The 24,154-nt window shown below is 51.3% G+C and overlaps 8 protein-coding genes across 8 annotated transcripts; 4 read left to right on the top strand and 4 right to left on the bottom strand.

The window, feature by feature from the left end:
• Positions 1-87: 87 nt before the first annotated feature.
• On the bottom strand, positions 88-1,770 carry CC1G_05410 (hypothetical protein; the record flags this gene model as incomplete). The annotated part of the gene is made up of 14 exons (XM_001835396.2): positions 88-107; positions 168-249; positions 305-382; positions 442-551; positions 609-701; positions 749-828; positions 882-995; positions 1,054-1,132; positions 1,201-1,235; positions 1,320-1,394; positions 1,451-1,481; positions 1,537-1,593; positions 1,654-1,677; positions 1,746-1,770. The coding sequence occupies 14 exons, from the start codon at positions 1,768-1,770 to the stop codon at positions 88-90; spliced, it is 903 nt and encodes a 300-aa protein (XP_001835448.2).
• A 1,069-nt stretch (positions 1,771-2,839) lies between these two features.
• Positions 2,840-5,261, bottom strand: CC1G_05409 (614/534 cytochrome P450; the record flags this gene model as incomplete). Its single annotated transcript, XM_001835395.2, has 14 exons — positions 2,840-2,912; positions 2,950-3,211; positions 3,296-3,428; positions 3,479-3,512; positions 3,564-3,601; positions 3,664-3,774; positions 3,832-3,999; positions 4,057-4,238; positions 4,306-4,333; positions 4,388-4,507; positions 4,561-4,701; positions 4,769-4,785; positions 4,889-5,103; positions 5,170-5,261. 14 exons carry the CDS (start codon positions 5,259-5,261, stop codon positions 2,840-2,842), a joined length of 1,614 nt encoding a protein of 537 aa, XP_001835447.2.
• Positions 5,262-5,770: 509 nt separating this feature from the next.
• On the bottom strand, positions 5,771-7,831 carry CC1G_05408 (614/534 cytochrome P450; the record flags this gene model as incomplete). The annotated part of the gene is made up of 9 exons (XM_001835394.2): positions 5,771-6,036; positions 6,112-6,244; positions 6,496-6,606; positions 6,671-6,838; positions 6,899-7,099; positions 7,218-7,337; positions 7,406-7,564; positions 7,611-7,667; positions 7,826-7,831. The coding sequence occupies 9 exons, from the start codon at positions 7,829-7,831 to the stop codon at positions 5,771-5,773; spliced, it is 1,221 nt and encodes a 406-aa protein (XP_001835446.2).
• A 3,393-nt stretch (positions 7,832-11,224) lies between these two features.
• On the top strand, positions 11,225-13,501 carry CC1G_05406 (hypothetical protein). Its single transcript, XM_001835392.2, has 3 exons — positions 11,225-11,291; positions 11,543-12,123; positions 12,178-13,501. Exons 2-3 carry the CDS (start codon positions 11,973-11,975, stop codon positions 13,035-13,037), a joined length of 1,011 nt encoding a protein of 336 aa, XP_001835444.1. The 5' UTR covers positions 11,225-11,291; positions 11,543-11,972; the 3' UTR covers positions 13,038-13,501.
• A 1,657-nt stretch (positions 13,502-15,158) lies between these two features.
• CC1G_05405 (hypothetical protein) lies at positions 15,159-16,604 on the top strand (the record flags this gene model as incomplete). The annotated part of the gene is made up of 10 exons (XM_001835391.2): positions 15,159-15,174; positions 15,228-15,311; positions 15,373-15,517; positions 15,613-15,725; positions 15,784-15,806; positions 15,866-15,943; positions 16,008-16,047; positions 16,101-16,278; positions 16,339-16,409; positions 16,474-16,604. The coding sequence occupies 10 exons, from the start codon at positions 15,159-15,161 to the stop codon at positions 16,602-16,604; spliced, it is 879 nt and encodes a 292-aa protein (XP_001835443.2).
• Positions 16,605-16,924: 320 nt separating this feature from the next.
• On the bottom strand, positions 16,925-18,213 carry CC1G_05404 (hypothetical protein; the record flags this gene model as incomplete). Its single annotated transcript, XM_001835390.2, has 8 exons — positions 16,925-17,043; positions 17,123-17,240; positions 17,304-17,484; positions 17,542-17,616; positions 17,677-17,805; positions 17,865-18,044; positions 18,104-18,123; positions 18,175-18,213. 8 exons carry the CDS (start codon positions 18,211-18,213, stop codon positions 16,925-16,927), a joined length of 861 nt encoding a protein of 286 aa, XP_001835442.2.
• Positions 18,214-19,188: 975 nt separating this feature from the next.
• CC1G_05403 (hypothetical protein) lies at positions 19,189-21,940 on the top strand (the record flags this gene model as incomplete). The annotated part of the gene is made up of 6 exons (XM_001835389.2): positions 19,189-19,617; positions 19,672-19,808; positions 19,866-20,001; positions 20,054-21,512; positions 21,571-21,821; positions 21,887-21,940. 6 exons carry the CDS (start codon positions 19,189-19,191, stop codon positions 21,938-21,940), a joined length of 2,466 nt encoding a protein of 821 aa, XP_001835441.2.
• Positions 21,941-22,389: 449 nt separating this feature from the next.
• On the top strand, positions 22,390-24,055 carry CC1G_05402 (hypothetical protein; the record flags this gene model as incomplete). The annotated part of the gene is made up of 4 exons (XM_001835388.2): positions 22,390-22,500; positions 22,556-22,663; positions 22,720-23,460; positions 23,513-24,055. The coding sequence occupies 4 exons, from the start codon at positions 22,390-22,392 to the stop codon at positions 24,053-24,055; spliced, it is 1,503 nt and encodes a 500-aa protein (XP_001835440.2).
• Between the last annotated feature and the right edge of the window lie 99 nt (positions 24,056-24,154).

Below are 24,154 nucleotides of genomic sequence, written 5' to 3'. Positions count from 1 at the left end.
TAGGGGCGACACATGAGCTCATACGAGTAGACGTACCGGTACAGTCGCAATGAATTATGCGTTAAAGCTCTATCTAATACAGGAGATCTAATGCTTTACAGAGTCATCTGAGCTTTTATGTGAGAGTACTTGTATTCTATGGGTCTGCATTTCGAAACCTCCCCTACTTTCAGATCCGCCTGAGATGTCGCGGTGACGATCCGGTTGCGCGACAGAGGGACCGGGAAGAGTCATGAAGATGCTTACACCCTGTTTGCCGAGGTAAGCACCGAACCAAAAACTCGATACATCTTACATTACTCACCCCATCATTGCCGGTGGTTGCACCGCCGTCCAGAATGGTTCTTAGCTCCCGCCGGCTCAGTAAGGTATCCATGAGGGTCTGAGGGCGCCTGTGAGCTAGAACGAGCTCGGAGCCCAGGCCAGAGGAGACGGACTTACGCAGGTATAAACACGGCATATTGAGAATCCAACAGTTAGGTAGAAATGGGTGTCGGGAAGTGCCAGCCTCAATATCATACACATAACCGCGAAAATTGCAGTGCATAACCCTAAGGATTCCCAAGGTAAGTGGACATGTTGGGTTCGCGTCGAGATAGTGTGCTGACCTGTTTGTAACGATAGCCTCATTAACTTTCTCAAGACCGCGTCCGAACGTCGAAGGCCCGTCGACGCTCTTCGAAACACGTATAATAAGATACCTGCAGAACGGATGAGCCTCGTCTATCGTTTGAAGCGACCGACGTACCAGCTATCAGAATATCAATGGTAACCTCCAGGGAAAGCCATGCGGTCAAGATTGCGTTAATGGACACCAAGGCGGGCATGCTAGCAAGGGTATCAGCACAGGAACACCCAGAAGATGAAGGATGTTAATTTACGTTCCGGCCTGCCACACCCTCACTGCTAGGGTCAACCGCAATCCGGATCCACAAAGCGATATGGCGGCTAGCATTGCAAAGTAGATCTTGTTTCTGTTAGAGAACAGGTATATCCTAGCACGAGAGGTGTAAGCGAGGCACAGCGAAATGGAGGCGAATTGAAGCTGCTTACCGGTACGACAGGAATAGTTGGACCAGCAGCGCGATGATGGACATAGACACAGCAGAGAGCGGCAGGGGCCAATGAATTACTGGGTAAACGATTGGGACAGATGATCAGTGATTGGAAAAAATGGTAGGTTCAGACTGATATAAGTACCTAACAGCGTTTCCGGCATCCCATATCCATCGACTCTGAGAACGGAAAGCATCGGCAGTCGATCCTCCAATCAGTCCCTTCAACTCATCGATGGGATGAAGCAAAGGAGTGGGGCTCACGCGTATATCCAGACCATGTACATGATTGAGATACTGTGGAACGTATCTGTGAGGAACAGACCCAGTACCGTGAATCTATGAGTGGGTTAAAACCGGGTTAAGGAAGAGAGGAACGAGCGCATTCCACAAACCTGACCCAATTGGCATCGGTGGTGCTATAACCTTTCGCAATTGAAACCATGAGCAGGGACTTGTTAGAATATTCGATGGTCCTTACTTGAGGCATAGTACGAAGCGTATTGATAAGTGACGATACCATAGAACCATGTGTTCACTGTTTAAACCATGTATTAGTTCGTTTGAAGCTCTTGTGCAGAGAGCATACGCCACGTACAGAAAACTCCCGCTAGAAGAGCACCTATTAGGTTGATCGTGGAAACCCGGCCTCAGCACTGCAAATTCCGAAGGATGGAGATACAAGCGAACCTAGCGTAGGGGCATATATTCCCATTGCATGCGACAGGGCCGGTAGGAAAAATTGACCAGGGTCCAATTTTCGAAGCTTTACATTATATACACTTTGATACAACTTTCGTAAGACCGCTATCACATACCCACAGACGCGCCCACACTGAATGCAATTTTCCCTGAACACCAAAGAACGTCACTCCCGAGCTAAGGCCTCGTCGGCGGCGAGAAGAACGGCACATTGGAGTCCCGCAGAGTTACGTTGGTTTACTCAAACTTTGCTGGATTGGAACGACGTGAATGATGGATTCCGAACAAGGGGGGGGGGGGGGGGGGAAATCCCCCCCCACGGATCCAATTCCCATGCTTGGGCGTACCCCTGAGCTGGGGAGGGCGACGGGGACCACTGTCTCCAAACTCCGTCGATGGGGAACTGCAGGGGCCCCTCAAAAAAGGTATGTATCAATCAAGAACTTTGATTAATCCATCCCCTTTGCTCCGACACATGGAAATGATTGACCTCTTCTTGTTCCCCTCTTTGCTCCCCGTGTCATCCAGTTCAGTCCGTATGTTTTGCCCCTGGGCGTAGAGCTCTTGAAAGCTGGTCGCTGGCCCGGGGTTTCAATCTCTGGAAGAAACCAAAGACGAAACATCTGACCTGTTCGAAGACTTTCAGAGTCTTCGCAGGCCTGAGGTCAGAACCTGAGCTGCCATCGTGCTTGGACTTTGAGATCTGTGGTCCATTTTTCTCGGTGACAAGAGAGAGTAACAATGCAAAACTGATACGAAAGGCCGCGGAATCCAACGTTTGACGATGAGCATCTGAAGACTGAAGGACGGGGCTGAATTTAAAAACTCGGAGGCGAAGTACCGCTCAGTACAGCTGCCCTACTGACTTCGAGAGAGGTTCAGCGAAGCCAGGTATCGAAGTTCGCAGGACGGTTGGACAAACAAAAGGGCGGACAAACCCCGGGCCGCAACAACTTCGTTGCCAACTTTCTACTACTCTTCAAATCGTTGCAGAACGTTATCTTTAAGCATGACAATGGATATTGACTCGAGTAAAGAGGTCTCAAATGCTATCCTATCCTCCTATCACGATTATCCCTGGCTCAGCGTTTCACAAACGTCAAAGGAACCCGTTTCGCCCTGAAATAGACGACATCAACGCCAGCCCTCCTAGTTCTAAAGCACAATGTTCAATGTCTAAACCGCCACTCACGTCAATGTGTCCCCCAGCGTACACGCCAGAATCCTCGCCTTCCTCTCTTCCCACGTTTCTCCCTTAAACTCTTCTTCCTCCTTGATCGTAATTTTGTACCGGGACAGCAGCATCACCATTGTCGCGATGGCTTCGACTTCGAAGAACCGTCGTCCGATGCACGATCGGTGGCCTACACTAAAGGGTATGAAGGCCTCTCGAGGCCAGTTGGGGTCGAGGAAGCGGGCGGGTTTGAAGTCCAGTGGGTCTTCCCAATATCGCGCTATATGTCAATAATAACGGTAAGAGCAAGTCTGCCAGTTGGGGCGGACTAATCTGCACTTGAAGGGTGGACAAGGGTACGTACGGCTATAGTGGATTCCAGGAACGTCGAAAGTGACTCGAGTCCCTTTAGGAACGGGAATCTTCTTCGTTTCTCCGGCAGCATTTCCGGCAGTTAAGACTGTGTCCTCAGTTGCAACCTTTGGGATGATAGGTATCTAATCCGCAGTGAGTTGAGGGAACCCACTGGGTCGTAAGTGATACGTACAGCTGAGAACATGCGGAGAGTTTCGTTGTATACACTGAGTTAGGTTTCTGAGGCCGATCCTAGGTTACAGGGAAGAGGAACGTACGCCATAGTGCGAACGAGCGAGGGAATAGCATTGTACGACTGGAATCAGTGTCACTCAGAAGTTATCACAATGATTACCAAGGGAGCCTGAGGATACTCACCGGCGAGGTTGCATCCGGGATCGCCGACTTTATCTCCTGATATACCACTTCCTGCTCCTCGGGATGAAGAGCCAGCAAAGCAAAAGCAAAACAGAGCGTTTGAGCAGTTGTCTAGAGAAGTAGTTATATTTGGATTGACGCTATAGTTGGATTGGCGAGAAGAATCACCTCATGTCCAGCGGCAAGGAACAAAAATGTGTTCCCCATGACTTCATCCTCTGTTAGAGAGTTCGCTTTATCCAGATCACTGTGTTCCACCAGAAGACTCAATAAATCATGGCGCTCGATCCCATCATCGCGCTCATATTGAGCACGAATGAGTTCCTTCATATACAACTGAAACGATCCTCGTTAGTCTCCGAAAGTATGTCCGAGTTGGGATGCTAAACATACCTTAAGCTCATCATACGCGATGTCCATCTTCCTCAGCGCTGGTACCAGCTTGCGAATAAATCGAGGGAAGATAGCGCGGACAGCAATGATATAAGGCGATAATTCTAAAACGTGCTTGAAGGTCATGACGTGCCCTGGAGGGCAGGTGTATTCGTCCTTCCAGGCGATCTTCCTTCCGAACGCTTTCCGAACGCGGTCAGATGCAGCGCTGGCCCAGTGAACTCTTGAGATGATGGCAGATGTGCTTACCTGCAGCGCCGATGACCAGCAGAGCGATCTGAAATTGAACGAGTAAGAGCTTGGGAATAAGGTGAATGCTGGGAGGACTTACCGGAAAAGTGAGGTCGCGTAAGCAGTTGTCGACCGTAACTCGGTCCTGGTCCTCCCAAACTTCCGAGAAGAGCTGAGACATAACTTTGATTGTCTCTTCCCATACAAGTCGATTGTTCCTCTAAGGATCGAGCTCATTCACCGATTTGCTCCAACTGTTGCGAGTTCCCATACCTCAGAGAACGCGGGCGATACAATCTTCTTATACCTCTTCCATTCATCCCCTTCGGCAGTGAGAATATTGTTCCCGTAGATGTTTCCAATCTCGTAGAGTTCGACAGGTTTGGCGAACCGGCTTCTAGAAGAAACAATTTCCTGGAACAAACGACAGTTCTTTAGACCCTGGTTGACCCTAGAACTTGAAGAAGGTAAGGATACGCACTTTGATTCCCGTCGCATCTGCGACAAGAAGTTGCATTCCGCCAGGCCAGATGGAGAATTACAGATGTAGAGAGGAGTTAGCGGCGTGCTCAAATCTCCCTCAGAACTTAAAAGGACTCACACTGGAGAATATATCCCAGCCGTACTTCTCGAAGGCTGTTGTTGGCGATACCCCTATCAGCACCCCACTCAGCGCCAACAGATAAACCCAATTCACGAGCATGTTTCGCCTCCCACAAGTAGTTGTTTCCAGGACTAACAAAAGGGATAGCCGGCAGCACAAACTCTGCGAGTAAGTTCCCAAATCCAAAGACGAGGAAATTACCAGGGTGATTGCTACCAAGCAAGAACAGGAACAGTCAACGAGCAACTCGAGGATATAAGGCGATAGGGTATATTCACTCGATGGAACGACGAGCTTTCCATAGGACTAGAAGCCCATGAGCTACAATGGCGAGCACTAGACTCGAGAGTAGGGCGAGTGGAGACGTCATGGTGGGTGTCCAAGAGGAGTTCCCTTCAGCGGTAGGCTAAGCTGTATTTGAGTATGTTTGAACTTGGCCAAGTTAGGGTCGTTGGCAGCTACAAAGGTTCCGGGAGGTCTGAATTAAATTCGTGTAGTTGCAGTCGCTTGAAGTCCTTCGTGTCAAGGTATTTAGGATTCCAGTGTTGTATAACGCGGTCAGCGATGACGTTTGGGATCGCTTTGTTGCACCTCTGGCCATCCAATGTGTTCTTGCAATTCCAACGTATGAATTCCAACGTATGGATTCCATACAGATGGCGATGTATGTACAGAAAGCGAGAAAGGCTAGGTGCCTTGGAGTTACCACTGCCATGGCACCACCTTGACTCCGAGGGACCCAGGCGCAACTATCGGAGGCTGACCCTCTCTCTAACCCCTCCTTCAGCGTTTCACGAACGTCAAAGGCACGCGTTTCGCACTGAAATGAAACCCCATCAGCACACTCTTCCAATCCCAAACCACACAGAAGTTCACGACTCACGTCAAAGTCCCACCCATCGTACACGCCAAAATCCTCGCCTTCTTCTCTTCCCAAGTCTCACCTCTAAACTCCTCTTCCTCCTTGATGGTAATCTTGTATCGGGAAAGGAGCATCACCATTACAGCGATAGCCTCAATTTCGAAGAAGCGTCGCCCGATGCACGAGCGGTGTCCGACGCTGAAGGCTATGAATGCGTCTCGAGGCCAGTCGGGCTCGAGGAAACGGCTTGGCTTGAATTCGAGTGGGTCTTTCCAGTATCTCGCTATATGCCAGTACGAAATACAAGAGCGAGTTCGTCAGTGGGAGGACGGCGTGAACGATAGCCGAAAGCACGTACGGTTATAGTGGATTCCAGGAATGTCAAAACTGACTCGGGTGCCTTTAGGCACGGGGATCTTCTTCGTCTCTCCGGCCATATTTCCAGTCGTTAAGACTGTATCTTCCGCTGCGACCTTTGGAATTTCGGATGTCTGATCCCTGGTCAGTCGACAAGAACTGAGACGAGCTGGTAACGGGTGCCACTTACCGGAGTGAACATGCGAAGAGTCTCATTGTATACGCTGGGTGGTTAGGTTAGGTCAGGTTCTCAGCAACGGCGTGAGTGTTGGATGAGGGGGACGTACGCCATAGTGCGAACGAGCGAGGGAAGGGCGCTGTACGGCTGGAACCATGGCCACCGTTACTCGATCATGACGACGCCTTAATAAGGGACGATACTCACAAGCGAGGTTGCATCCGGGATCACCGATTTTATCTCCTGATATACCGCTTCCTGCTCATCAGGGTGGAGAGCCAGTAAAGCAAACGCAAAACAGAGCGTTTGGGCTGTTGTCTACAGAAGCAGTCGGAGCTTAGATGGAAGTGCAAGTGGGGTTGGGAAGAGTAAATTCAATCACCTCATGTCCAGCGGCGAGGAATAAGAATGTGTTTCCCATGACTTCGTCTTCCGTCAGTGGATTGGCTTTATCCTCGTCGCTGTGCTCTACGAGGAGACTCAGTAAGTCATGACGCTCGACCGCATCAGCAGACTCGGATCGAGCACGGATGAGTTCCTTCATGTACAGCTGAAAGGATCCTCGTCCTTATACCAATGTACGATCCAGGGTGTCAGATACTCAACGTACCTGGAGCTCATCATACGCGGTGTCCATTTTTCTCAAACTCGGTACCAGCTTCCGAATGAACTGAGGGAAGGCAGCGCGGACGATGATAACGTCCGCTGATACTTCTAAGACGTGCTTGAATGTCATGACATGCCCTGGAGGGCAAGTACGCTCCTCGTTCCATGTGATCTTCTTTCCGAACGCTTTCAAAGCAAGGGTCAGCTAGTAGTCCGAGGACGAAGTGATAGCGAGTACCTGCACCGCCGATGATAAAGAGAGCAAGCTGCGCAGTGAGCGAGTGAGTCCGCGAAAGGGAAAGTATGTATTTGGGGGAGCTCACCGGAAGCGTGAGGTCCTTCAAGCAATTCTCGACTGTGACTTGGTCCTGGTTCTTCCAAACGTCCGAGAAGAGTTGAGACGTCACCTCAATCGCCTCATCCCATACGAGACGATTATTCCTCTATCGCATTCATTCACCAAAGTGAGACCTTGCGTAACGGCGCTGGTCATGCTGTGAAGGAAACGTACCTCAGAAAAGGCAGGAGACACGACCTTCTTGTACCTCTTCCAGTCGTCCCCTTCGGCAGTAAGAAGGTTGTTTCCGTGAAGGTTGACGACCTCGTAGAGCTCGACTGGTTTAAGGAACCGTGTTCGAGCTAGCGCGACTTCCTGGGACGAGCGAGCAGTCTTCAGTTAGACCTTGTCAATATGGTTGGGAGAGAACGGTACACACTTTGATGGCAGTTGCGTCTGCGATGAGGAGTTGAACTCCGCCAGGCCAGATTGAGATCTACAAGATAGTAGACCATGGCTCAGGCTCGGCCCCGACACCAGTGAAAGGTAAGGTTCACTTACGTTGGAGAATATATCCCATCCGTACTTCTCATATGCTATTCAACATCGTGCTTGTCAAATCCAACCATATGCGAACTATAACCAAATACTTACGAGCATGTTTCTCTTTCCACAAATAGTTGTTTCCAGGACTAACGAAAGGAATCGCCGGTAAGGCGAACTCGGCGAGCAAGTTCCCCAACCCAAAAACGAAGAAATTGCCGGGATGGTTACTACCAAGCAGAATCAATAGAACAGGGTCAACACACGTGCCAAGGGGGAGGTACGAGATTCAAAAGACCCACCCAATCGAGCGACGAGCCCTCCACAGAGCTAAGAATCTATGAACAACAAGGGCAGTCACTAGACTCGACAGTAGCACGAGAGCCGACGTCATGGTTCGTGTGCAAGAGGAATCGTTGTCTGAGTCCGCTCTTCAGCCGAAAAGGCTAGCTTATATTCGACCGTGCTGGCCAAGTTAGGGGGGTCGCTACCGGTCGCATACCGCGGCTCCGAGAATTGTTGAGTCGAAGGGGCATGGCAGTCACATTGCAAGACCCTTGGTGGCTCGTGCGCCGAAGCACGCTTCACGCCGATCCGTGATAACGGACAGGGACAAGGAAAAGTTGGTTCTATGTTTAGAGTGCTGCTGAGTGAAGTTGGGCCAGCTTTTTTTTTTTTTTTTTGTCTCATAGCTCCTTGAAGGCACACCATCGCGTTTCACTTGTCCAGTCGTTCCACTCGTCGACCTGCAAAGCCACTGGAGTTCGAAAAGCCGCCACGAGATTCCCAGAGCTAAAGATCGGGGTTGACATGGTAAGTTCGCGAATAAAAATACGAGCCGGTCGTTCTACGCAAAGTCTTAAAGTAGGATTGCAAATTCAATGTCCCTAAGGCCTCTGAGTCCGGACATCCGAGATCTCGTTGACGCTCGCCCAACAGAAAACGGGAATGACTCACGAGTCACATCAGGGCACCATACAAGCGAGGTGCTGACGCTAGGCGATTTCATGACAACTTTCCGGGTTCGTCGCTCCACAAGCAAGACTCAGCGATGTTTTGCTCGGGCCCGTTTCTCATTGCCTCCTACTCTCTGCCAGTGCTCGAGACGTTGTGAACGACGAGTGGACGACCGCGACACAGCCACACCCCTCGCATTCACCTGACCCACTCAGCACTGCACGTGCTAAGCGACGCGTCGGGCGTTCGGAAATCGGGAACTTCGGGAATTTCCCAATCCGATGCCCCCGTCCTGATTTGGATGTCTCGTTCTGCCCAAAATGGGTGTTTCTCGGTGTTTCGGTTTCACACGTCGGGTTGAGTCACACCAACACGAGAGAGTCGAGGTGGGATCGAGTCGAGTGGACGAGAACAATGGAGGGTTTTGAGTCACGGTTTTCCGGTGTGTATATAAAGGTGGGACATCGATGACGGGTCTCTGGTCCCGATATCGATGTTTCCTTCCTCTCGTCCAGGTCCTTCCTTTGCACAGGTCCCTTAACGTTCCCTCTAAACTAATTGGTAGGGTTGATTACTGAAGAGGTGGGTCCGATATGAGTGTTGTCTGCCTCACTTGGTTTTAGAATGGCCAGCTCAGACTCCGGACAGGCTGGCTACCTGTGAAGTTGGACCCCGAACAGCGAATGCACCCCTGCGAAGTTCAAACTCGACCCGACCGCTATTGACTCTGGTACTGCCTCGCGGATCTCCTACATTCCATATGAACCCCGTTCTTCCCGTTGACCTCGTACCCGTTTGCGTTCCTTACCTCCCCCTTGTCATCCCACTTTCCACGCACTGGCGATGCCCCCTCGACCGAGATATCCGACAACCTCGCACAATCCCGCGGTCGAGTCTGTCAATGATGTCATCCAATCAACACTGGCCTTCGATACCGGTACACTCGCCTTCTCGAGCAACTGTGCGGATTCGTCTTCTCGTGCGACAATGGGTACCTCGTTGCCAGCGGCTTTACGGTTCCTAGACTCGAGTCAGTTTCGAGTGACGTACGATTGAATTCTGACTCCTGTCACGAAACGCAAAGAAGGGAACCGTGACGGCGTTGAATGTTGAAGGGAAAAGGGGATGATGGCCGTCTCGTAATGCTGCCTAGGAGGGATGATAATCATCGAATGGCAAGCATGCTCTGATTTTTCGAGCTGTGCGTCGTGTCGGGCTTTGGAACGAGGAGACCGGTGTGCCCTTCATCTCCGCTCCATGCTTGTCGGCGGGAAGATGGGCAGCATGAACGCTGCAGAAGTCTTCGAGGTTTAGAGCTTTCACAGCCATACTTATTTATCGACACGCAGTGTTATTCCTGGACACGTAGCCACATCCCTCATATTCCTTAATACGGAGCGCCCAGGACAGCAGGCGTTCCCGAGTCTGTCTCATGACCACCACTTGTCACTTGACGGAGAACGTGGAGAAATCTCGAGGAATAGGAGATCTGGGGTGTCACGGTCTGGTATAGGCGCTTAATCGACTGGCAACGGACACGCAATGGACACGGCAGCACGATGATTGGACGACGGGGTCGAGACCCAACAAGCTCGCAACTGTGCAATGATGAGGTTCTCTTTTGGTATGGTCAAAGACAGTGCTCGGGCAGGCTATGTCATTGTCACTGCGCACAAAGCAAGGGGAAGGACTTGGAAGAAAGAAGACGAACGAAGAACGTTCTAGCCTCTTCTTTCATTTTCTTTCATTTTTGGTGGGTTAACTATGAATCGCCATAAGAAGACTAATAAAACGTCTCCACCGGTGCTTAGCAATGAAGCGCCCAATGTAATGGACGCTCATCGTCTATGACCAATCACCGTGGTGCCTCTCCAATCGCGTGAAAAAAAGGCAAAAGCGATGACGACGCCTCGATCGAAGTGCGGCAATCAACCGTAGTACGAATACGGACGGGATAAACTCGGTGCCCGCTGTGAAAAAAAGGGGGAATGGTAACCCTGCGCCCTGCGGGCACAGTCGACCGTGGGCGGGCGAACATGAATTACTCGATTAGGGATTATGAAAGGGCGGGAGAAGGTGCCAAGCGAGCGCCGCATGTCAGAAGGGCGGGCATGAGGCCGTGTGGGCGGTGCTCGATGGGCGCGATGTCGCCTCATTTGGAAGAAGAGGCGGGCATGGCATGGGAACGTGGCTCAGGAACCGCTTTCGTCGGCGGGAATTTGTCAGCGGATTCACATGGATGGGTTATCTCGGTTGCGCCCCGGAAGAAGGAAAATGACTCGCTCCAGCTCCTGTCCTCGTCGTTTTGGTGGAATGGTTGGGATAGTTGGACGTTATCTGGGCAGGGTTAGAGTGTATAGGGTGTGTGGAGACAGGTGTCGAATGTGTAGGAAGTTTTACAGCAATGCACAGGAAAACGGGGACGGATATTGGTTAAGCGGTGCGGAGCTGATTAAGCGGCTTGGCGGTTCCTAATTCGGAGAATGAAAATGCTGTGCGGTGGGAGTTATAAAGATGATCGAGTCAGGAAAAATGAGTTGCCAAACTTTCCCCCACTTTCCTGCTTGGAACAGCGTCGAGCCGTCCAAGCGAAACTCCTCAGCAGCGTCTGAGCCAATCTGTGAGTCCGATTTCAGCTATCGCACAACGGCAGTGGCCTACGCCTCTTTGTCCTCTTTTTTGTGTGGGCGGTACAGACTGTAATCTATCTCTGCCACAAATGTCGAGCACCCTCGATTCATATCGCGGTCAAGGCGGCTACGGCCAGCCTTCATCCTGGGTCACATCGAGCACCACACAACAAGCCGCGGAGGACTTGTCTGTCAAGAATGAGCTGGTGGAATCAGAACTGACGTTGTCGCCATCTTCCAGAGCTTCAAGGCTACCCAACCCAGCGGTGCCTTTGTCTCCACAAACGACAACCTCAGCCCATTCCCAAGGCGCCATTTCTTCATCAAGTACCCAGACATCATCCAACGCAGTTCGCCAAGATGTTCGCTCGTCTGTGAATAACGCGGCCTCGTCCTCGTCGGCTACTCGCTCTATCGGTCAACAACCGTCGCAACCACTTGAAACATCAGTTTCGAGTTCATCTCAACAACCTTTACACCATGGCCTAAATCAACAATCAAACCGTCTTCGGACGACTGTATTCCAATCCTCAAAGGATCTTGCAGCCCACTATGGCATCCCACAACTTTTGCCGCCAGCGCCTCGCACAACACCACGTCAGCCAGTACCAGCAGCACAGCATCAGCAACAGCTTTTCGATTTTGAATCACTTAAGAACTCGTACCTCAACATGCTCGCATCCAACTCCGCAGATTCCCCAGCAACATCCACAGCTGATACTGCGATGACGGTTCCACAGCAACCCGCCCCCGCCGCGGCTCCGCCCGCAGAGGCACCGGCCTATAACCATCAGGAGCTCGAGGACCTGGTGAACATGATAGGTAAAGTCTTTTTTCCCCGAGCCATTGTTCGGTTGACTCATAAAGACGCGATAGTCTCTTCGCCAGAGTTCAAGGACGCCTTCGATTTCTCTTCCCCTTCGATGGATCCTGAACAGTACCTCACCTCGCCCATGCCCGCCTTGGGCCACGACTTCGACGAGCCTTCGCCGAAGGAAACCCCTTTGAACGATCTCCTCAGCACTCCCCTCTTCGAGAACACCGACTCGCCCCTCCTCACCGACCAACACGACTTTGACATGTCTGGCGGCGATCCCCTTTTCGCATCCTACACGATGCCGCTCTTCCCCGACACTGTCTCAAAGCCTCTTCCAGCGACCAAGCCCCAGGTCGACTTTGACGGTCTCCTCGCCTTCTCCCCCGACAACCAGCCACTCGACTCTTTCTCATCCTCTGTGTACTCGCCCGCTTCCCGCCAGTCCTCACTCGCCCCCCAGACTCCTGTGGTGGGCTCAGCACCAACAAAGCCCGCCACTCGTCGGCGATCCAACGCTACCGGAACCCGCAAGGGTATCACGCCCGAGTCCCTCGTTCCCCTCGACGCTCCCACACAACCCCGCAAGTACGCCACTCCCTCGGCGACTTCTCGGAAGGAGCTACCCGCCGTGTTCGCTCGCAAGAGGGCACGGTCGCAGGCGTTCGACGAGGAGGAGGACGAGCTCCAGGAGGCTCCTCCCGGTCCCAACGCTACCGAGCGGGAGCAGATCGAGTGGAAGCGGCGACAAAACACCTTGGCTGCTCGCAAGAGCCGCAAGCGGAAGCTCGAGTACCAGCAAAAGCTAGAGTCGGACGTTGAGAGGCTTACCCAGGAGAGGGATAACTGGAAGACCCGGGCGCTCACTCTGCAGTCGTTGCTCGTCTCTCATGGGATTCGGTTCAATGAATTCCAGGATTGAGGACGATCGTAAAAGCTTTTAATTTTTCTTTTCTTCTTTGTGCAAAGGCATGCATACTCTTTGATATATCCATGATGTTATTTTCTTTATGTTTTATCGTATCGTTTGTTGTATCTCGTTCTTTGGTTCTTACCGTTTCTACTTACTTTTAGTTCATTGCTATGGTCATTTTTGTTTCTCTATGATTTTCGTGCTTGATTGTTACAGACGTTTGTCGGGAGATGTAGTTGTCGAATCGCATCCCCCTCTGTCGTGTCGTGTCCTCTTGTCATCGTCGTCCCCCCTCGGTGCTCCGTTGTACCATTATCATCATCATCATCGTCATCTATCATTATCTTCCCCCTTCGCCATTTCACTTGTAGGAGCACCGTCGTACCCACTCCATCCTTACCATCTTGTAGTCCAACCTACATACTTACCACGTACACATACATAAAGAAATAAAGAACGTTTCATCGCGTTCATAACTGTGTCTGATTTCTTGAGGAAAGGGACTGAATTTTGTGAGTATCGCGCTGTGTGTGGAATCGATTTGTCAGTGAGCGCTCAATGGAGGAAGTGCTGTTCAATTGCTGTTGAGATAAAGAGAAATGAAGGATGTCTACATAGGCGAATGAAATACGCGTGTTGTACATGTTTGATACAGGGTGCAGCCCTGGGGGCTGCCTCGAGGCTCATGATCGACAGGCGGTGCTCATTGATTCCAAGGTAATGTCTTCTGGACTGGAGCTGCTTTTCATGGATACCTCAGGTTCGTCTCTGCTTTGCGTCCGAGTCTCAGGACTTGGCGTGAAGCCACATTGGGCTAGAAGTAGTATCATGAATGGCGCGGCTTGTCTAATTTTAACTGCATGATATGTATTGTTGACGTTCGGAAAAGGAGCGGAAAGTAATAGTATTACTACTAATAGTTCCATTGAAAGTATGCTTGGAAGCAGAGGGGTCACCGGGTAAGACCCACGAGACCGAACGAAGACGGGGAAATAGAAGTTGGGATGAAAGTTGAATTGGAAGTCCGATGATCCTGGACGGACGGTGTATCCATTCCAAAGCTCTTTCTCTCGCCTGAACTGCCACCACGACTGCGCAAACGACTCTACCCCACTTGCGCCCCGACACCCGTCTTGTCTCCTTTATCCTACTATACACGCTTCTGGGACTCTTTGATAGCCTGAACCTGATATCGCGATCGTTGTCGCCAACTGGTCCTTGAACGCAGTGTCAATGCCCTACGGTCTACCCTTGATCTCCGGGTTCCTGAATGGATGGATAGATCGCAGCAAGGGTCGCAGCAAGTCGCAGTCGGTGTTTGACGTAACTGCGAGTAGAGTATGGATACGAAGGCTGCCTTTACATCTCGAGGATTCAGATCTCAGAGTGCGCAGCGTATCTAGGGAAGGGTCTGATCTTGGCGTGGTCTGTGTGCTCTTTGCGGTCGCAGTGGTGGCGCTCTGGCGATTTCTGGGATCTGGGGACAGGGTGTGTTCTTTCTGGTTGCTCGAGGATTGAGCTGGAGGAGGCGACATGTATAGGCGACTTGGAATATGTTTTCTTCTGCGTCGTCGTAGTTGCAACAGTGGATTATCATTTCGCTCGGCGACCTGTGCTGCTACTGTTGGGACCGTGCTTTGTTCGAGACTCAAAACCCGGGGTATATTCTATGCAACTCTGCAACCATCGGTAAACTCGATCAAGCAACAAACACGCTTGCATCGATTCCGATTGCAGTGCGTTCACATTCAGTTTCGATGAACATTCGAACGGCGAACGTTGACTGAAACCGACAGTGGGATGACGACAGGATATCTTCGAGAACATGGGGATAATCATACAAGTGGTTGGGAAACGCGGGCAACGATGCCCTTCCGCTCACCCGTCTATTGGGAAGGAGGTACTACAAACTTTTCCTCGAGGAGAAGTGTCCCTTAATTGATTGGGATGCGGTGTTATGATGTTATGTTTTTTGGACTGCGCAGGATGGGTTGTTGGAGTTCAAAAAGCTCTGGATGTTGATGAGGTGGACTGTAGGATTTTCTTTCACCTTTCGTCTTCTTCTTTCTGTTTCTCTCAGCTTCTGCTGGACTTGATTCGGTGTCGCCGTGTCTGTAGAGGTAAACGAAGATGTCTGAGCCATACAGTACGTCTGGCCGTCTTACTACCTTCTGCGTTTGTCTCTAACCATCCGAATAGCCCGGGAAGTCGACAACGCCTACGGCTACATCCCGACCCTATACGTCTGTATTATCTTCGTCGTCCTCTTTGCCATCTCGACGTGTATGTCCTCCATTTCATCTCGCCTTGGGACAGGAGTATAACCTCGAGCCCGGATTGCTAGCTGCACACATCGTCCAAGCATGTATGCGCCGCCAGTGGTTCATCTTCCCCACCATCATCTTCTGCGGTGTATTGGAAGTACTAGGCTGGGCGACTCGTCTGTGGTCCCATTATGAGCCTTTTATTTTCCTGCCGTTCCAAATTCAGTGAGTACAATTTTTTTTTACTCGAGTGTAGCGTTAGCCAGTGCCACGGTGAATGGTTTGCTGATGAATTGGATGTTGGTGAATTGAAAATTCAGGATTGTGGCGACTATTGTAGGCCCGACACCTCTCCTCGCCGCCAATTTTGTGATCTTTGGACGGATTATTCGGTGTTTGGGGACGAGTTATAGTCGGTTGGCGCCTCGATGGTGTAAGTTCCATCTCCCATCTCCGGGCTCTTCTTATGCTAATGCATTGTCTGATGATAGATATGATGATCTTCTTCGCTTGTGTATGTCGCTCTGACTCTTCTTTACCGATGGATATGGCTAATGGGTAAATGTTGGACAGGACTTTTTATCGCTGGTTATCCAAGCTGTTGGTGGTGCGATTGCTGCGCAAGCCGAGACGCTGGAGGGAGCGAACAGGGTGCGTACTGTCGTCTATCGCGCCGTACCTTTTTGGATTTACTGACCTTCTTTCCTCCTGCTAGGGCGGCAACATAATGCTTGGAGGAATCGCCTTCCAACTCTGTAAGCGCTCTGCTCTTTGTTGGAAGCAAGCATTAACGGCTGTGTCCATATAGCGGTCATCGTGTTCTACTCTATCCTGGTGCTCGAATACTTCACGCGCTTCATGAAGGACCGACCTGTGAATACCATCAAACCGTCGCATAAGGATTACGCACCCCGAGGAGAGCTTACGAAGGAACTCAAATTCATGCTCGCGGCTTTGAGTTTCAATACTCTCTGCTTGTTCATTCGGTGCGTATTAACCCTTTGTTTCGGTCCAATTGCAGTGCACTGATGGGTGACTTCGTGCAGAGCTATCTACCGGACCATTGAGTTGGTGGATGGATGGAATGGTCGTGTTATTACGACTGAAGTCTACTTCAGTGAGTGTCCCGCGATTCTCAGTACTTTTACTTCCGTCGAATTCTGACTGTTATTGTTGTGTAGACGTTTTGGACGGTGCGATGATCGTCCTGGCCATCTACACTTTCAATTTCTTCCACCCTGGTTGGTTGGTTGAGCAGCCTTTCCCGGTGAAGCGAGAAGGGAGCTCTTCTAGTGCTGAGGTTGAATTTTAGGCAGTGTGGAGGTCGAGATGTTGTTCGAAAACGTTGCTTGGATACTCTTTTGACGTTGTGCGCATGGATGGACACTTGTTATGGACTTGTTATGGACTAGGCTCATCTATCCTATATCTGCTATAGTTATTTATTTAATTACTTACGTTCTTTTCGTACGATTGATCTCGGACATTTCATATCTATTAAAACTGTGTAGCGACTGGAGGGAACCCGGCAGGGAGACTGGAGCCGCTTCATGCCCTTCCTACGGCATATATTTTAAAACCCAATAACCCATTGCATTCACTGCAATTTATCCCAAAGATAATATATTATCACTATATCGGTGTACCCATGTCATTCGATCTAAAGGCTCGAATAACCGCCTGCATCATGTCTACTTGACCCGGCGTAAATTCTGATCGACAATCTTCGTCTGTGTAGTCCATAAAGTTGTCTGCCGGAATCGGAAGTGTGTATTAGCGCCATCCTCGCAGACGAAGGTTGAAGGAAAAGAATGGTTTGACGAGACGCACATATGGGATCCAGACCTGGTTGGTCAGGACACGAGTCTCTTCCGACTGGACAGCCGAATGCTGGTGAAGCTTCAGCGGGAGTATCCCAGATACCGTCTCCGTCGCCTTCGCATCCGCCCTAGATATGGATGGCATCCTTCAGCCCAGATTTCTTCGCATGCAACCTTTCTGAAATGCGCACCTCAAAAGTATGTCGAAGGCCTAACCAATGTCCAGACTCGTGCGTCAAGGTCCCACCAGCACGTTGGTCGCTTATCCCGCCTGGTAGAGTTGTGAATCGTATAGCGACGCCATCCTCTTTGGGGTTGTTGAGGTAGTCCACGGGTTGTGACGAGTAGCCGTTTACGAAATCTCGGTGGAATCTGAGGTGCAGCGTTGAGAGTCTGTGAAGGGAGAGCTTGAAGGCACTCGTTACTCACCCTAGCGTGTAGACATTCAGAGTCGTAGCTCCGCCTTCGTTGAAGAGTCTTTGCATATCGGATCGAAGACCAGTCCTGTTGGAGGTGATGAGGGTTTCATTTTACGGTTGGAAGGGAACGAGGAGGAGAACGTACGTGTTGGTGGTTATGTATTCGTGCCAGTGAGGACTCAGGATTCGAATCGTCTTCGAGTGTCTCCACGAGATCCCAGTCCCTTCATAATGTCGATTGAGCATATTCATCTGGCCGTCAATCTGCGAGTCCCTACAGTCGAAAGGCGGAGTTTGAGCGGTCGGAAAGAACACGAATTCTGGGAGACGTACGGGACCCATCCACCCGCATAGCTGATGTTCGAAGCGACGATGTGCCAGACAACGTCGAACGTGTGTGATATCGCTGGGCCCACTTGTCGCTTGCCTGGCCCGTGGAGAGATAGTCCTGTCAGGACATCAAGCGTTCGTTGAAAGTCGGCGGTTGTGATTTGGGTTCCACAAGGGCTTGGACTGTGTTGTTGCATCTCAGTGATCTGCAAGTGGACCTGATAATTCAAAAGAATGCTTACCGATCTTTGATATCCGAGTTCTGTATGCTCGCGCCTAAAGCCAGTCCATTGAGGGACAATTGGATTATTACCCAAATGACAAAACCGAAATTCGTTTTGAAGGGCAGCATAGCCGGAGGCGGCGAGCGGGAGTAATCCCAGCGCTAAGTTGTCGTGGAGGAGAGTGGTGAGATGAGAGAAAACCTCGCCTGCACAGCGTTCGTCAACGCCAGCATGCTTCAGGCCTTTGGGCGCTGCCAACGCTGTCCGACAAGCATCATTCTGGACGAAAACATGTGGGTGGCAGTTTGTTGGGAACCGGATCATCCATCAGTGATGGAATCAGCCTCGGAACCTTCGGCAGGCGCAGCTGGCTGAGGGCCAAGCCAGCGGTCGTCACCATCGATTGCGAGTCGACAATGCCCATCTTCAAGTTTCGAGGTTCACTGTGGTACCAAACCTTTATGGGTGCTAATCTTGATCTCAGCGGTGTTTTAATCACATTTCTTCTGCACAGGAGAGAATGGTCACATTGGCATCTCAGAAGCCCCTTTTCGAACGTCTTCTGGCACAGAAGAACAGCGAGTGTACACACATGTCGCCCACAGTACGATCGTCAAAGTTCACCAATTGTTTATAAATGAAAGGTATGTGAGCGTGCTTCCCTGGGCTATTCCCAGCTCGCTCGAGGAGTCGATGCTAGCCAGTGGTCACCAGCTCGCCGCCGTCACTGCCAGGCCATGGGCCTACATCCAGCAGCTGCGCTGCGCCCTTCGTTTTCCCTTTCTACCACCCGCAGACTATAATTCGCCGTGAATCTTCCGTCGCGCTCCAGGCAGCGGCCTCCCCCTAAACCCGACGATAGCATTGATTCATAGGATGTCACTTTCTCCCCACTTTACATGGGCGCCAATCATAACAGGTGGCATCCTGACACCATCAGACACGCCTCATGACCACCGTGAGGGGCCCAGCCTGACATAGGTTTGCCCTTGTACTTCGTATAAGGAAAAACACAAACCACAGCATTCGCTTCTTTGTCTTGACCTTTCACTCCCGCCTTCTTTTTCCTCTCCACCCAAGCACTTGTCATTCACAGGTCCTCAATGCCGATTGCAAGCGCCAACTCCAAGAGGAAGAGCTGGAATCCGCTTAAACGGTTTCGGTGGAAGAAAGAGCAACCCGACTCTGCGACTGAAGGAAGAGGAACCCCAAGTATCAAGTCTGTCCCACCGTCGGTCAAGGATTCGGGTCATTCTACACCGCAGACTCCAGCGTTGAATTTTAGTCGATCCTTCACCGCCCTCGACGATCAGCAGAATGAGCAACGGAAGCCGGATAGTGTCGGCTCGTCCACTCTTCAGCCCCCACTACACCACCAGGCGTATTCAGCACCCGACTTGCAGAAAGCCGGGACTTTGACAAAGAGCGTCCTCAAGACTTCCCTCGAGTTCCTCATACAAGCCTCTGACGGCCTCCCAATTCCTCTCAAAGGACCACTCAGCCTCATTAAATGCTTGATCGATAAGGCGGAGGTGAGCGCTTATCCGGAGAAGATCCCTCCACGCTGTGCTGATGAGGCCCGATAGAGCGTGGGGACTAACAGGGAGAGGCTGCAAACATTGGAAGATCATTGCAGAAATCTTCAGGCGATTCTCGAGGAAACGCTGAAGGATGACGACAAGCTGCCGGATCAGTTGGTAGAGATGTTGCAGGCTCTTTCGAGGTATGAGGCGCGTTCCTTCTTACGGGGGATTTGATTCTGACTTGGATTGGATATTAGCGACCTCGATTCGGCTCTCGTCCAAATGGGCGCAAAGGATATTGCCGCCATCACGGCGTTCGTCAGTGTGCAAGACATCAACGAACTTATCACCAAGATCGACCAAGCTATACAGAAGGCGACCGACAGGTTCTTGGTGCGAACAGACGTCCTTGAGCCTGAGAGCAGTCACTAAGCACGCTACACAGATCAGCATCGGTATCTACGACGCGGTGAAGCTCTCTAAAGTCGACATCAATAACCGGCGTATTCACTACGACAAACTGCAACGGCGCCTCGCAAAACACATCGCAAGTGATGCCACCTTCGACGGGTTCGACCCCGCCCAACCCACCGCAAAGTGTGCACCTGGAACGCGGGAGTACTCGCTTCGACGGTTTCTCGAACGCGCCAAGGCCTTGAAGGGAAAGGCATGCGAGGTTATCATACTCACGGGGGCCGCGGGCGGGGGAAAAACCACTCTAATGCGCACCGCATCCCAGCAAGCGCATAAAGACGGCCTTCTCGCTGCTAGTTTCTTCTTCTGGTCCACCTCGAGCACAGGGCGCGCCGACTACTCCAAGCTGGCGGCCACACTGGCGTATGGTCTCATTGTCAATGTTCCGGCACTGCGTCCGTTCATTCTGGATGCGTTTGCTAAGGACGAAACCATCGTCGTTGGGAAGGGGCTGGAATCGCAGATGCGTGCGCTTTTGTTTGAGCCAGTTCAGGAGGCTATCCGGCGGAATGTTGCCACGGATGATTGGGCGAGATTGATCACCATCGATGGGTTGGACGAATGTAACGGCCAGGAGAATCAGAAGGATATCGTCCGAATCATTGACAATGTCTTTGTTGGTACCAAGACCGAGACCGAGACCAAGCCCCACGCCAGCATTGCATTCCCCTTCCTAGTTGCGATCTCCAGCCGACCTGAGCCCCCCGCCCGACACGCAATCGAACGTCTCTTCCATGGCTGCCTCGAGCATATCGACCTGGACAAGTACAAGTTCCAAACTCTCGCAGATATAGAGCGGTACTTGACGGATGAATTCACCAAGATCCGCGAGGAGCACCCGATGAAGGACAACCTCCCACCCGACTGGCCTCTTCAACGGGAATTGGAGAAACTCGTGGAGAACTCGAGCGGCCAGTTCATCTACCCCTCGACAATCATCAAGTTTATCGGTCAGGAACGCGCGGACCCACGGGACCGGCTGAAACTCGTTCTCAAGTGGGCGCCTACAGCATCCAGTGCATCCAGGAATCCATTCGAAATACTCGACAAGCTCTACACCGAAATCCTCACTAAGGCGCAGAAGGAGTACAGGGAGAACTCGGACGATAGAGACCCCCAGGCCGTTGTCAAGCTCATTCGATACGTCTCACATCCGAATTTGGGCGTGGATAAGCGCAGTGCGGACACACTGGCAAAGGTATACGAGACGGCGTTGATGATGGAGCCGGGATCGCTTGGGATTATGTTCTATGATATTCATTCCCTGATTGACACTCACACCATGGAGCTGCACCATAAAACGCTCATCGACTTCTTATCGGATGAGTCGAGATGTCCGAAGGATATGTTTGTGCCGGAGCAGAAGATTAGGGACTATTTGGCTCAATGCGCGCTGACGACACTGAAACGGGTGTTGCTGTCGAAGAGGAGTACGTGGTGGAAATCTATTTATGTATTGATCTTCTCTTAATGGGTTCTTCCGAGCAGGCAACAAACTCGACGAGCTGGACGAGTCGTTGGTCGGGCCTACACTGTCACTCGCTTCGCAAGTCTGGACGGACCCGAGCTACGACCACGATCTTGTTCAGGAGATCGACGGGTTTGTTAAGGAATTCGAAAAATACTTCGCAAAGACGTGGGAGGAGAGGTTTAATCTTGGGATCCATGTCTCCGGGTACTGGGATCAGTTCTTCCTCGGTTTCCCGCCTTGGTTGAAGAAGGGATCTGAGGAGGGAAAGGTGTGTCTTAATGCTCATCGATAGACCGGACGATATGCTCATCGCGCGGTGGGATTTATCCATAGGTTGACCCGAAACTGGTTGAACGATTAGGTGCGCGCGTTTTCCTGGCTGATTAGACTGAGAATTGACTCTGAACTCTGGACTCTCAATCGCAGAACGCGTAAAGAAGCTGTACAAAGAGGAGAATGGAGATCCTAGGGGACCGCGATATATGAATCGGCCCCTACTAATAGTACTACTAACCTCCGTATTGGAGAGCAACGAGCCGTCGCCGGCTGAGGTATGAGTAGGGCTCCATTTAGATACAGAACGACAATGTACGTTAAGATGGGACTACGAGGATATCATCGAAAAGTGAACGATTAAAGGAGGCAATTTGTACAATCCTACTACTAGTACCACCTGCAGCGGATATTTGGAGGTTAGTGCTGGGCAAGGTGCTCCATCGGCGACGCGGCATTTCAGGCGTACCATGGCACTGATGACCGTGATGTGATGGCTCCCACGCGACTTGAGCCAGCAGTTTCGTTTACGGTTTACCTGACGATCACCACTTCCAACCAGGATGTCGAAGGTTCAAAAGCTGGGATACTCGTCTTGCGCGGCTCTAGCTGCCTTGCTTCTGCTTCCATGGATTCTTGTTTACAAACGCGTTCCAACACTGCGGTGGATAAAGGTATGACACCTTGGCTTATATACACCCGAGAGAGACATTGACCTCGAAGGGAAAGTCGCGTCGCGTCGAACGCCAAATTCTTCGACTGTCACACCTTCCCCCCGAGATTCTGGTCGAAATCATGAAACATATCGAATGGAGCGATGTTCTGTCTCTCCGGAGGGTAATGTTCTTAGTCCCTTTCGATAACAAACCCGACATCTTATGAATTATGCATAGTGTTGCCGTACCCTTCACTCTGTGTCGAAGGACAGGGAGGTCTGGCTATCGCTGCTGAGGAGATACTACGATACCGTCATTCCCCGACCTTTTTTCCTGTCCAAGCCGCTGGAACTCTGTTCGGGTGATGACCTCGAGGCCCGCGTCGTCCAATGGTGGACTGGATGGGAGGGACTGCGACCCACAGTGCAGACGTTCACCACGGATGCGAACATGTCTGACAACTGGGGACCGCTATGCCCATTGCCTGGCGATCAGTTCTTCCTTTACAAGGGAACTGATGGCTCCATCTTCTACTGCAATCCGGGCCAGCCAGATGCCCCTATGCATCTCCTCGTGCCCTCCCCTTATCCCTCGAACTATAGCGTTGAAGTCTGCGTTGCGGTGGATGTACTGGGCACGCAAGGCATCGACGGGGCCCCAACCTTGTCCTCTGACTGGTCTTTCGAACACCGCCTCTTCCCTCCTGCTTTCAGGCTCGCAGTTTGTCGCTATGCCAGGAGGACCGGATCTATTGAGATCTGGGAGATAAGGCCAGAGGTGGAGGGAGGAGCCATTGGTTACTCGTCCCACCTTCTCAAGTCCTTTTCCGACAAGGTTCGACCGACATGTTGTTCTCTGCTCGGCGACCACGTTGCGTACCATTCAAGTTCAGCCAGCGCAACAAGAATTGTTGACTGGACGGCGGTCGCAGACGAAGGGCCTGTCCTGGGAGTCAATATAGCACTTTCTTCACCCTTCGTGCGTGTCATACTCCATCCTATGCGAACGGATGGCTAACTACCTCCCACAGTACATCCTTCTGCTCCCCCATCGAAGAATCCTCGTGCACTCGTCTTATATCTATCTTGTTGACTGGAAATTATGCCACCAGTCCGAGTCATCACCCACTTCGCGTATTCGTCCGCAGTGGCAGTCCACAGAACGGTTTCGCAAACCCCACCCTTACTCCATCCCATTTTACATCGACAACTCCATTCGATTAATTTGGTATAGATTGCAATCTCGCGCCTTGACCGGAGTCATCATATCCAATGACTTGGATGTAGCAGTTTCAGATAGCATCGCCTTCGCGCAGCTTGCAGAGTGCAGTGTTCCTGTGGCACATGACGAACTGTGGTTTGACTACCGCAAGGGACTCTGCGTGTTCAGAAAGATGCAACGCGCCCACCTCCTCTGCTATAAATGGCCGGGTGACAGCCTCCCGGAACCATCGTTCTCCGAGATTGCGTTCCCGCAGGACACGTATACCATCTATGTCGACAAAGCTCATGCGCGCTCGCGGGTGGTCATGTTCATCTACAAGCGACCGTGCAAGACTGCGTTCTTTGGATGAAAACTTGATAGCTTAGATAGTACCTCGGATAATATAAATATGGGCAACAGCCCTATCGTAAAGCCTACCTACGTAGGAGTTCATGTTCATCTATAAGCA

This window comes from Coprinopsis cinerea, assembly GCF_000182895.1.
Source record: "Coprinopsis cinerea okayama7#130 chromosome 8 map unlocalized cont3.8, whole genome shotgun sequence".
NCBI lineage: Eukaryota > Fungi > Basidiomycota > Agaricomycetes > Agaricales > Psathyrellaceae > Coprinopsis > Coprinopsis cinerea.
Note: the sequence above shows the minus strand (reverse complement) of the source record. Positions and strands in the feature narration are given on the sequence as shown.

Coding starts and splice junctions, on each gene's coding strand:
- CC1G_05406 (XM_001835392.2), top strand. CDS start 11,973: ATGCTCGCATCCAACTCCGCAGATTCCCCAGCAACATCCACAGCTGAT. Junction 12,124..12,177: donor GGACCTGGTGAACATGATAG/GTAAAGTCTTTT, acceptor AAGACGCGATAG/TCTCTTCGCCAGAGTTCAAG.